Here is a 13,823-nt window from a genome sequence, read left to right as displayed (position 1 = left end):
TATTACAATACCTACAAGATAGGTCATCATGATTTTTAATAGCTTACATATGCTTGAATTTGGTGACCGGAGAGAGAGAGCAAATGATGTCAGTAGAATGACAAAAATAAAATAAATCATCAAATTAGTGTAATAGAATATTTTTCCATATTTATTCCACTTTAGATTAAGAAGTGTCCTAGCAAGTGGATGCTTCAGTAAGTCTGCACTACGTGAATTAGCCTATCAGTAATAATTAATAATAATTATGATAATAGTAATAACTTACAAGAATATTAAGACAATGATTCTGACTAGAGTAATCAAATTGTGGAGGCCATTTTGTACTCTCATGATTCACATCACTAGAATAATGTTAAATTGCAAAAAATAAACAAAATATTAACTTACAGATCAAAATCTTCCAAAAACTCAAAGTTAAAAGTAATTTTGTAATCAGGATGATCTGGTGATGCTTCTGTCTTACAGCAGCGATCGAAAATAATTTTTGCTACATCTAAAGGAGAATGTAACAAATTAAGTATTGATATGCTAAACCTGGCATCTTATTGATAATCCTTCTCATTGGTGTTGTAAATTCTGGTTCAGTCTTATTGTAACACAATAGTTTCATAATTCTATTTCTTCTTTCATCTCTGCTTCTATTCATTACAATACTACGTAATGCATCCTTCCACTTTGTACTATTTACTATAGCCATTGCAACATCTCTAAATTATACAGAACATGCTTAAGCATAGAAATTAAAAATACTATTATGTGAGTAAAGCATTTCACAATTATCAATAAATAACATCAAGAGTGGATAATTGATAACATTAATCATAATATTCTCACAATTTTCCTTCTTCTACAGCAGTGTCAAGGGGATTAAGACCATTTTCATCACAATTAGTGATATCAGCACCAAACATTAGTAGTAGTTCAACAACTTTTGCATGGCCATTTTTACAGGCAATATGAAGGAGTCTGGCATACAACATTTCTTTCTGAGGGAGGAATTATTATTATTATTGCTATTACCATGCATCATAATATTATAGCATCAAATATTAAGAAGAACAATTACTAGTTGGAGAGGAGTTTGGCCAAAATTATTTGGGAAAGCAAAGGCTGGCATTCATTTATGCATGAAACTCTGTGAAGTGCTTACGTTATAAGTAACATCAATGGGCTTGATATCAGCTCCACGTTGTAGCAGAAGTTCAACTATTTGTGCATGCCCTTTCTCACAAGCAATATAAATTGCTGTATGCTACATAAAAGTAAAAAATTGTTAAGCATTCTACTATATGCTATCTACTTCATCATCATCATTAAGTCTGATATCAGCTCCATGCTCCAGTAGTAGTTCAACTTCTCGTGCATATCCTTTGTCTGAAGCAATATGAAGTGCTGTACGCTACATAGTAATAAAAATTTATTATGTTTAATCAATATAAAAATTGTTTCTTTTACTTTAAAATCATCAGAGAGATTGATTTTAGTTGTATACTCAAGTAGTAGCTCAACTACTTGTACATGTCCCACTTCACAGGCAATATGAAGTGCTGTACGCTACATCACAGTAATAATCAATAACAATTACCATGTCCCTTACACTATATGCATCAGCAAAGTTGTCAATATCAGCTCCATGTTCCAAAAGTAATTTAACTACTGGTGCATGCCCTTCTTTACTGGCAATATATAGTGCAGTACGCTATATTAATGATAATAGCAATAATAATATTAATTACAATGTATTTTACTTTGTAAGTATCAGTGCAGTTAATATCACACTTGATTTGAGATTGAGTAAGGTCATTAGATAGTAAAACCTTTAGAACTTTGACGGAGCCATTTTTAGCAGCAACATGTATTGGAGTGGAACCAACAAAAAATTGTGAACTCATATTGTATGAAATTTTGCTGCTTTGATCAATACACTTCAAATTATAAACAGGAACTTCGTCAGCCAGTAGAGATTCAATTATATCTTTTGTATTTTTGTAATACTCTACTTTAGATTTATCACTGTCATCAAGTATAATTTCAATATCTTCACTTCCTTCTTTGAGACGCTGGTAAAGAGGATCTTTATGACTACAGATATCAGGATTAGCTCCATGCTTTATTAGGACTTTGACAACTTCAGTATGCTCTTTCTCACAAGCAGTATGAAGTGGTGTATACCCATTATCATGATCTATTGCGTCTAACATTTTCCTTTTGTCTTGTTCACCAGGACATGATGATAAGATTGTGTCAACATCTTTATGACGACCATCAAAGCAAGCAATTTGAAGTGGTGAATTAGAACTATTGACCGTCTTGTCATCAATATCTGAAACTAGAACCATTAAATAATATAAGCAGTTAATTGACTTATGTCTATTTTCATAACAACATAATATGCAGTGTTGACTGTTGACAAGCCTAGTACACAATATAAACATATGCAAATTGAAGTGCTGTACAAACCTATGGCACATGTATCAGTGACACACAAAAATTGAACTTTGCTAGTTAACTCAAGCATTATTTGCTGTGTTTATACAGCACTTCCTGTTGCAATGTATGATATTGTGTACTAAGCCTAAGTCTAATAATTTTACAATACAGGTAACATACAGCACTTACCAGCATCATTGTTGTGACTGTCTTTAGAACTAGAGGCATCATCCAGAGCTTTAGGCTGTGAAAGAAAGAGAGCAGAAAGAGACAGAATCAGGAGAGAGTTAGAGACATAAAACATTTTAGCAAAAGGATTAAGAGTTCAGGACTGTACCATGACTGATAATGCTATGTATTTTATACCTGCAGCACATTACCAATTAGAGTAATGGTCCCTTGATCATGCATGCACTTTTTAGAAAATTAATTTTTTTTAAATCACACAAAGTGGCACTTTTTCACTGTACAATATAGGAGTTAGACCTTCACAGGAAAAATCTTTTCTCTACAAAGGATCACAGGCTTTTTTGTTTATTTCTGTCCTTAGTTATTATGGGACTGAGAAACATTTTTCTTAGTTTATAAAAATATTTAAGGAATGAGAATAAAATTAACTCCCACAATGTTTACTTCTATTCATAAAGATCAAAGCCCTGTCTCGATAATGCATTATGGTATGTGGCTTTAATTTTATTCATAGTGATTGCCATCTGCCGAATAAAAAAAGTTGCTTAACAACTATCTAAATCGTGATGCAGGCTCATGTCACTGAGAGAAAATGCTCAGTGCATGGCATATTAGGGGCTTCATAAGTGACAACAGCAAATATTTGTGGTATCTATGTTATGGTGTTCTACTCACAGATCTAGATTTTGACTAGATATTTAGAAAATTTCTTTTCATTTTAGTCATAATCTAACCAGTGAAAAATGACTCGGGCAATATTACTGACACTATTTCTTGGTTTAAAAAGTGATATCGGGAATAACAGACTGATAGAAATCATAGATAGAAATAAGATGGAAGAGAGTGGGAGTATACGCAAGATAACCTAGATCTTATGGTCTTGCTTATTACCTGCATTTCAATAGCAACACTATCAGCACTAGTAGCCATCCTTTGACCAAATCTATGCTTTGCTTTTGACCCTCTTAGTTTAGAAATTCCTCCTGTGTTTGAGCAGAGCTGAGCCAGTTAACACAAATTTTTGAGTGGGCAGCCCTTGCCCAATCAATTGCATTCCTTAGATGCCTCATTCCTAATCTACCATATGCATGGCTTGTTTACCTTTAAAATTATTATTATAAATAACCAAAAATAACACAACCAAAGAAATAATATAAAAAAATGTTCTGAAAAGCAAAAAAGAAACAGGCTAAAAATTGATTTCCAGTCAGTTGGTCACAACAAAAATGTTAATAAGGTTTTTACAATGGCTTCACATAGAGTACACACACAAGTACATAATACAGTGACAACAAACATTATCACACACAAGGAGACAAGTACAATACTTCATAATAAAGAATACAAGAGAAAAAGAAGAAAAGGTGGAATACATATAAAATAAAAGTTAATTTATTCTGAGAGTCCACCGCATCACTATAGTCATCTACTACCATAGCTTTAAGAGAATCAAAAAGGGCAGCAAATGATGGCTGATCTTCAGGATTCCTAAAAAAATAGCAATAAATCATAGTACTCATCTATGATAGAAATGACTAGTGCTATACTAATAAAATGTATGTAAGATCTGTTGAGTACTACCGGGGTACTGCAAACGTTATTTATTAAGTAAATTATAGTAATGGTAATAATTATGATTTACACAATCAGTAATGCCATATACATGTAAGTGTATATGGCATTTCACAAGGATAAAATTTTTCATTTTTGCAAGTACGCATGAATTGCTATCTGATCACATGCATGTGCAATTTGTACAAAATGTTTCAAGTCATGTTTTACTAATAATTACATGTAATGAGTGACATGCCGCCTGCCAAGTTGTTTTCATTAAATCATAAACTTTAGGAGGACATAATTTAGTGTTTTCTAATCGATATTTTCTTAAAACCTAGTGGAGAACAAGTAAAAATAAAAGGATAAGGAAAAATAAAGGAAAGAAAAAGTGTGAAAGATGAGTAAAGAATGTAGTTGGATAAAAAAATATACACTAGGCTTGTTTGATCTAATACTTGACGATTAGTAAAAACTGGGTAGAGGGTAAGGTGTTTTACCACCACTCCCACAACAGAATATCTAATGGCAAAAATAAATACAAGTACATGTACATGTACATGTATATACAATGTACATGCAGGGTTTCTCACAAAGCATACAGTATGCTTCATGAGCTGACAAGGATTTGCAGCAAAGAGATTGGAGGCAGAGGCCTATACAAGAAGCTAATGGATAGAAAATCACTTGCTATATTAATGAATGGCTCCACTAAGAATACAACACTTAAACTGTGGTCTTATTGTCATAGCAAAGTTATATTGGTTTTCATTGTATTTAATCAAACTTTTTATTAGTTTTTATTATCGCAAAAATTTGGTTGTGCTGATAATGAGGAGAACTATCTTGGATTATGCTACAAAAAAGTTCACTCCTGGCTAGTGCAGATTTTCCATTATGCACAGCAACAAGTACATGCGTTAGGGATGCATGTGATGAAGATGAAGAAAATGATGCTGGTCTGTGCTATCCTAAATGCAAATATTACTACATCGGAGTTGCCACATTTAATTTTATAATTTGTAAAGTACACTGAGCAAGCTACAACTAAAGGAAAATTACAATGAAGACTCTAGACTTTTATTCTTCTTTATGACTCACAGTATTTGTGTTTTGGCTATGCCAAGTATGTCAATAGCTGTATGTTCATTGTATGCTATTTCTGTGATAGGCACAAAGTCTTACAACAATGATCGTTACAGGTATAATGTATTATGTGCATACTATTGTACATTATTCATGTGACCTTAGCAACAGAAACAAGTAACAAACATAAATAACGAGACTTTACTACCAGAAGGGAGATGGCTTTTACAAGAAAGTACTTTTTTTTCTATTGAATTAAAAAGCCATCCTTACAATTTTAAAGGTAGATCAAAAAATGTAATAATCACAGTTGAAGGAAACAATATTTTGTGTTTACTATAAGGGAGATAAGAAAGGTTGTGTTAATGGAAAGACTTTGCAACTAGAGTTTGTACCGTTAATTCCATTTGTAGCTAAGAATGTATGTGGAACAAAAATTAGTTCATTTACTATTGGTTGTGCTGGTGATGAGGAGCTGCATTCTAAATCATGCTTTTAAAATGTTCAATTCTTGCTAATGCAGATTTCCCATTATGCACAGTATTAAATACATGCCAGAGGAATGGATGCACTTTAGATCAGAAATATGATGCTAGTCTGTGCTATCCTAAATGCAAAAATTACTACATTGGAGTTGCCACAGTTTGCTGGGGATATTGCAGCCATGTCTGTGGGTCAGGTTACACTGACATGGGCCTATACTGCTACCGGTGGTGGCCACCACATAGCTGCTACAAGCCAAGGTATGATAGAGGTGTTGGGAGCCTCCCATACCATCCCTGGACTAGTGGACTGGGATGCAAAGGGTTTGGTGTGAGGATGTCCAAAGGTTGATCTCTCTGATAAAGCACCCATTGATCTTGGATGCAACAAGTAGTGCAATAGCCTAATATAATAAGGGCATGAAGAAGCATTATAGGACTTTCTGTTAGGACTATTTTTGTTAGGATATTTTTGTTAGGACTATTTTTTGATAGTTTTTGGTGCTTTTCTTTTCATGCAACTTTTTCTAAATGATTATTGAAGTTTCATCAATCAATATACAGTCTGTTTTCATCTATGACAGTTATCTATGCCTAGCAAGCACAAACTTTACCTTTCATTTGCAATGTTTGTTTATTGCATGACTTTATTACCAAATTAGGTAAAAATAGTCAGCAACTCTAGTTTCACTATGAGTAGAGTAATTATTTAAAAGCATAAAAAACAGTCTTGTATATTCATACCACAATGAAACTCTTGACTTTTAATTTTTTCTTTGCTTTGACTATCATTGCTATAACCAGCAGTGACACGATTAACATACCAAAAGATGGGGAGCTGGAGACATTCATGTGTGCTAGTCAACCATTACAAGAAGATACAGTTCTGATACTCTCTACTAATGTAACTCATATCATAAAGCACGAATCACTCTGTCTGATCAATATGACCTACTCACTGACACTCACTAGTGATTCATCACTACCAGCTATCATTTACTGTAATGGCTCCAAGACACAGCCTAACAGTGGATTCTCTTTTATTAACACTCAAAATCTCACTCTCCAGAGGCTAGTGTTAAGAAATTGTGGTGGATATCTGAGAAGACTGGATGCAATTAACTCTATTGCTTTTCCATTTTATTTCACTGAGTATCATTCAGCAGCTTTAGTTTTCCTGCACATTGGTTCATTGCTTATCAAAGAGGTTAGGATTGTCTCTTATTATGGTTTTGCTGTGTTGGCTATTAATCCTACAAACGCACTAATGGATAGCATGAATGTAACAATGGCAAGTACAATATACATTCAAAATCATGGTCATAGCATTGGTTGTGGTGCATTGTTGATCTTCACTGACCACATCAAATCAACGTCAATAGTAACATCATTAAAAGCTACCATAAATAATTCCATATTTTATATGAACTATGACTTCTTGAAAACAATCGATTGCCTTGATAATTTACATGATTATGTGAGATACCCTATTCCAATTGTCAATGCAGCTGGACTGACAATCATTTACACTCAAAAAACAATTCCTGCAAGTGTCTCTGTATCACGAACACTTTTCCGAAGAAACGTTGGAACCGTAGCAGGAGCAATGCTAGTTTTGCATTACAAAAGTACACTTGGACTCAGTTCAACATTGATCAATAATATTACAATTCGAGAGAACTTCAATTTACACAAATGTCATGGCTCTGGTTTATCTCTTTTAATAATGCCATCACAGGCAAGCAGTTCAAAGTTTAAAAATACAATGATCATTAAAAACAGTGCTTTTGCCCGTCATTCAATCCTAAATTCTGCAAAATATGTCGTCATAAATAAATGCTGTGGTGCAGGTGCATTTTATATTGGAGTACTGGAGCCATTCTTTGAAAATAACATCACCATTGCTATAAGTAATGTTCAGTTTTACTTTAATAGCATTTCAACAACTGGTTCTTGTATATATGCTAACACTCAATACCGTTCCAACAATGATCAATTTAAAGTTTTAAATGTAATTCTGGACAGTGTCACAGCATATGAAAATTCTCAGAGCAACACAAACAGCAAGCTTGCCAAAACGGGACATTTTACATTCAACAGCCTTAAAGGATTATTCATCACTGGCTCAACTTATATTTATGATAACTTTGGTGCTGCTTTTGACATTATTAACACAAAAGTAGCATTAAGTGGAAACTTTCACTGCTATAGAAATACAGGGGAAAGAGGACCGGGGTTTTCATTGCACAGCAATAGCTATTTTCAGCTTCAAAATGGTCTACGGGCTGTTTTCAGTAACAACAGTGCATTAGATAAGGGTGGTGCCATCTACTCTTTTGATGATAGCTTTAACCAGTGCACATTTCAGATAGCAAACAAGAAGTCTCAAGCTAATATCAGTTTGATTTTTATCAATAACAGTGCAGGTGAAGCTGGTAGCTCAATTTTTAGTACTAATCTTTATTACTGTTCTCAGTCTCACACAATAATGACAAAAACAGCAGCCGAGAGACTTTATAGAGCAATTTTCAAATTCAATAGTTCCTCAAGTTCAAGTTTGTCAACACAGTCAGTCAAACGCTGCATATGCAAGGATAATGCTACTTTTGAATGTCGATATTTTAGCTATCCAAAAGTCGTTTATCCTGGGCATAAAATAAAATTAGCAATGACAGCAAAAGATCCCACTGGAAGAATGGTTCACTCAATGGTATCAGTGGAACTGGGTACTATGAAGAGGTTTGAAGGTGACATAAAGTTTGTCTCCATTTCATCTTGGTATGTGGCACCGAGTGACACTCAACAAGTTTTGCTCGAGTCACAAAAGTGCACTGTGGTAGGAATTAGACTAAACAAAATGGCTAATAGTCCGAATCCTCCTGGAGCAGTACTTGTGGTATCTTCACCTCAAGACACAGTACTGCTAAAAGTGAGGCTAAAATTGGTGGATTGTCCACTGGGATTTGAGCTCAATCCTAATTCAAGAACATGTAATTGTTCAAGTGTTATTGGGAAAGGGATCTCAGGTTATCATCCTGTATGTCACATATCCCCTGATTCTGTACCAACCATTACCCTTCCTAAATCAAGCACGTATTGGATCGGACTTTTAACACTTTCTGATGGCACTGTTGCTTTAGGGGTTGCATCAACATGTCATGCTTATTGCAATCTAAACACTGATTTCACTGTCTTCATTATGAGCAGTTCAAGTAGCATCATTAGGATAGCGGATCCAACTGATATCAGTAACAGTGTGCCACTTTGCAATGCAAATAGAAAAGGTCCTTTATGTTCAGACTGTGCTCTTGGCTATAGTGCTACATTTGGCTCAGTCGATTGTAAGCAATGTAGTAACTTGTGGCTCTTGACAATAGTAATATATGCAGTCGCTGGTCCACTACTCATATACTTGCTTTATGCTCTTAATCTGACTCTAACTACAGGAATGATCAATGGCATTATATTCTATGCTCAAATAAATATTATTTTAAGTGGCCTTAAACTATCTACCACAGAGCATGATGTACTCTCTGCTTTGTTTTCCATATCAAAAGGGTTAATTTCACTTATTAATTTGAGCCTCAATTTCAACTATCCCATTTGCTTGTACAACGGAATGACACACTTAATGAAATCTGGTCTGAATTTGATATTCCCAGTTTACCTCCTGGTAATAGTTGTTTGTCTCATCATTGCTAGTAGATATTCTGTGAGGCTCTCCAATAGAATATCTCATTCATCAGTACAAGTTTTAGTGACTGTTGTTCATCTCTCATCTGCAAGAATGTTCACATCTATAATGGATGTTTTCACATCAATCCATGTATTCACCAATGCAACCAGTGAGCCAATGCAGGTTTGGCTTAACGATGGTACAGTGGAGTATGGCAAAGGTCGGCACTTTGTACTAATGATCATCACATCCCTTGTAGTTGGGCCTATTCTAGTTGCATACATGACACTAATATTAGCTGGTAGACCTCTACAAAGGAGTAACAGACTCAGGGAGTACATCCGTCCTATCTATGAAGCTATTCATGCTCCATACAAGCGCAATAAAGAATTTTTCTTTGCAGCTCGAATCTTACTTGTAATATTTTTTTATGCACTATATGCAGGTTTTAGAGGAAATGGAATGTACAGAGCATTTGCCATTGGAATACCATTTTTTGCTTTTTATGCAGCCTTAGAGGCACTGAGTCGCCCTTTCACTAAAATGTCGCTAAATGTTTTCAGCTTCTTTCAAATGGTTCCTCTTATTCTCATCTGTGGAACAATATGGTTCTTCACAATAGAGAACCTCTTAAAAAGGATGGCTATTCTTTTTGTGGTTACAAACACTATAATTATTGTCTACTTACTTGCAGTCATTGTTCTGCGTGTATTGAAAAGGCTTGGATTGCTACAAAAATTGGAATACTTGTATTTCAAAAGGATGATGCCTGTTTCGGTCCGTCGTAAAAATTTGAAGAAAGGCAAGGAATTTAGTGGATCATTTTTTGAAGAATGCAATGATACTAGAGAACCACTGCTTAGTCCTTCTTACTAAAAATTAATACTGTTGTAGTTACTGTGTGCTTAAAGCTGCATTGTATTTTTATCTTAATCCTGACTTTTGTTTTTAAAACGCTTGTGTTTATTTCCAAAATTAAGTACATTAATATTAAAATTTAGACGTTTCATTCACATTATTAATTAAATTTTAGGCCATAAAAATAATTTAATTTCTCCTTGTGACAGTAAGTGCTTCTTCAGTAATGTTTAGCCTTCAAGTCCCTTCAGCCCATGCATACGGCATTGGAGGGTGCATCCATTTTAAACCACACAATGAGCCAATGAGCAACCGGGTCTCATTGAGAATGGCATCATGTAAGGAGAGTCAGTTTCAATTAGAAACCTATCTAATGATAAGTCACCAGTGGTACTTCTTAAATTTTTAAATTCAAATTGAGTGATATGACCTGTAAGTCCTGTGTAGAGATTGGGGACTTTATATGTAAATTTAAGTTCCATTTCAACAGTGCCAGTATAACAATGCAAGTGAATGAACCTGCCGTTTGGTAGAGCATTAAATATAATCTTGTACAAGTCTCCCTCTGCATCTCTGCAGTGTAGGATGAGAGGTTTAGAGTATACTTGTGCCTATTGAAGCAAGTGATTGGCTAGTAGATTGTGTCAAGCAAAATCAAAACCAATCTCGTCCAGATCGACACATTTTGGTCTCTTCCAAAAGAGGACTGAAAGAGCAAGCGTCATACCAAAACTAGCCCAGACATTATCTTCCTCAAGTAGCTCAACCAATAGAAGAGAAGATCACAGAATGAAGTGATGCAGCTGTCAAATTCAAGGAGGTACTCTACTTGAGAGTGTGTGTCTAAGTAGTGAGGGAACTTTTCAACTTATTGATATAACAATATATCCTTATAGTTTTATTCTTCTGAAAAACTGGTTTCTCCTTCACTTGATCCTCTACTTTGCCTCCTTCTTCTTTTCTTTTTGATCTGCTTGATTAGTTAATACTTCTGTTTCTTTTTGCTGGACTAATGAAACTGCTGCGTCACTACTCAAAGTTAACATATCCACTGTTGGGGTTTCTTGATGGTTGTCAATTGCTTTGATTCCAACATGAGTTAAAGTTATCACATACAATGTTTAGTAATAGTAGAATGATGATCTTGTGTGGTCTTCTTAGCAAGAAGTGGACAGTTAGCTTTATAATGTCCCAATCCCCCCACAATAAAAGCACAAGCTCTTTCTATAAAAATGTTTCGATTGTGTGGTGATTTTGCTACTTTTTCTTCTAAGCCTAGTTTGGTTCTCTCATTAGGGCAGTCTATTTTATAGCGTCCTATCTCTCCACATTAGAATAGCAACACAATGACTTCGCAAAACCAGTGGGGAGACATGCAAACACATATTCTTTCAACAAAGGCAGTAATGACCATTTTTGCTCTACTTTTAGCTTTCTATAACCCATTTTCTCAGCAAAATAGAGATTCTCTCCCTGTGATTTTTCTCAAAATACCCTGTACAGGGTCTTTGGCCTAATTATTGAGCAACTTGACAATCCACTGACACAAAACTCTATAAAATGCCAAAATCCTGTGACATGTACACATATTGTACAAGGCATATTTACATGTACATGTACATATACATCACCAGAAACTACATGTATGATTAACAAAACTCACTGCATCACTTTTGCTTTTCCAATGAAGTCATTTTCATTCATTGCACCTTCCTTCAGTATTTTAATAGCAAACATCAACTTTATTATGCCATTGAGCTGCTATTATCTGCTAAAAAAAGAACACAAAACTTTTGAACAGTGATATAAAAAAAAGATTAAAAGTAGAACAAAGTGCATTAAAAAGGCATTTACATGTACATGTATGTAAAGGTACAGATACATGTACATGTACAACTGACTTACCCCAAACTGTCCACTGCCTAGTTCTTTACTTAATGACAGCGCAGATTTATCAATTTGCCACTTAGTGTCTGTAACAGAATGAATGAACAGAAAAAAGTTGTTAATTAAATTTCAAGTGATTGTTTTACAAATTACATGTACATGTAGATATAGTATGTAAGCCTGTACTGAACACTAGCTTCCACTGTACATGTACACTGTACATGAAAATCATATATTTGATGAGTTTCAATGACAAAACCTTAAAAAAATTGTGTACAATGGACTATACAAGAGATTAAAAATCCACATGGATCTGATATAAAACAATTACATGAAAACACACATTAGCAATACATAATAAGGTACCATTAATAGTTTATACAGTACATGTACTGTCAAACACAGTATACTATCTGCAGTGAGAGGAGGCACCAGCTGAGTAGGAGGCCATAATAAACCTATATTACATAAATATCAATTAAATTAATATGATTTCAAAATGAGACTGACCTTTCCAAAATACTTTAATCAGATAACATCATGACATGGTCTCTCGCAATAATGATTACCACAGGATATGCCCACACTTCTTACCATATGTATAGGAGTAAGAATGTCTTTCAAAACAAGGAAAACTTCTAAAAACAAAAAGCATGATACATATACATGTACAAGCACACTGTACTAATATGTATACTTAATGTTGTTGCATAGAATATATAATGTACAAGTACATGTATGCTATTAGGACATTGCCTAGTGTACCAAAATAACCTCCACATAAAGGACACCTCTGTATAGTTTAAAGCCAAATTTATTTGTACCAACATGTCCTTTATATAAAAGCTACATTGTACATGTAATAATTAATGTATTCTATAAGCTACATATAGTTGATGTACATATGTTTAATTTATGACCACCAATGCATATTTTAAAATAAAAAACCACATAAATAATGACTTGTGTGACTCTGATGTGACTCACAGAGGGACTAGTACAAATTCATAGGAGTAGGAACAAACTAAAAGTTGGGGGGGCTACGGTATTATTTTTACAATTGATCATTAATACATAGCATGTACTGAAATTAATATTGTCCAAAATATTGGCGTCTATGCTCATTAAATGTAACAAATTCCTTTGCAATGTCCTTGATGTGTAAATCATCTGTAAATTCTTTGTGTGTATGCAAAATAACTACATGATTAAGACGCTCTTGTGACATTGTGGAGCGCAAGTAGTTTTTAATCTCCTTAACATCAAAAATGTATGCTCAGCTGAAGCTGATGTTAACAGAGTTGTTAAATAAAGAAGTAGAAGCTTGTGTATTTCTGAAAAAACTAATAAAAGTGTGTTCTTAGAAGTTAAACTAATGTATTAATTGTTTTACAAAACGAATCATCACACAATATGCACACATATAAGGATTACCTAAACTAAAGTCTAAAGTGTTGATAATAGTAATACATGTACATCACTTAAAGTTGGAGGGGCTAAGCCCCCCTTCATTGAAAGTTGGGGGGGGGGGCTTAAGCCCCTCCTGCCCCCCTGTTCCTACCCCTATGCTACATAGTATTCATTATCTCTGCTGAGCATACTAATCAACTGACTCATTCGAACCTTGTCTCCTCTGATGAAACATACTGTAGATCTAC

At 34.4% G+C, this 13,823-nt stretch overlaps 1 protein-coding gene across 1 annotated transcript in view; it reads right to left on the bottom strand.

The window, feature by feature from the left end:
- The window catches only part of LOC105316393 (transient receptor potential cation channel subfamily A member 1 homolog), a 15,775-nt gene extending 12,045 nt beyond the window's left edge, over positions 1-3,730 (bottom strand). The window contains exons 1-12 of the mRNA XM_020004252.1: positions 3,514-3,730; positions 2,623-2,677; positions 1,752-2,332; positions 1,601-1,702; positions 1,459-1,557; positions 1,304-1,402; positions 1,154-1,255; positions 838-989; positions 538-710; positions 391-496; positions 269-344; positions 48-222 (exon numbers count right to left, since the gene is read on the bottom strand). Of these exons, the coding sequence (XP_019859811.1) occupies positions 48-222; positions 269-344; positions 391-496; positions 538-710; positions 838-989; positions 1,154-1,255; positions 1,304-1,402; positions 1,459-1,557; positions 1,601-1,702; positions 1,752-2,332; positions 2,623-2,677; positions 3,514-3,552 (1,759 nt within the window). The 5' untranslated portion in view covers positions 3,553-3,730. The remainder of the gene's footprint in view (positions 1-47; positions 223-268; positions 345-390; positions 497-537; positions 711-837; positions 990-1,153; positions 1,256-1,303; positions 1,403-1,458; positions 1,558-1,600; positions 1,703-1,751; positions 2,333-2,622; positions 2,678-3,513) is intronic.
- Positions 3,731-13,823: the final 10,093 nt, after the last annotated feature.

Source organism: Amphimedon queenslandica, unplaced genomic scaffold (assembly GCF_000090795.2).
Source record: "Amphimedon queenslandica unplaced genomic scaffold, v1.1 AMPQUscaffold_13512, whole genome shotgun sequence".
Lineage (NCBI taxonomy): Eukaryota > Metazoa > Porifera > Demospongiae > Haplosclerida > Niphatidae > Amphimedon > Amphimedon queenslandica.
The sequence above is the reverse complement of the archived record's forward strand: the minus strand, read 5'-3'. Positions and strand labels throughout refer to the sequence as shown.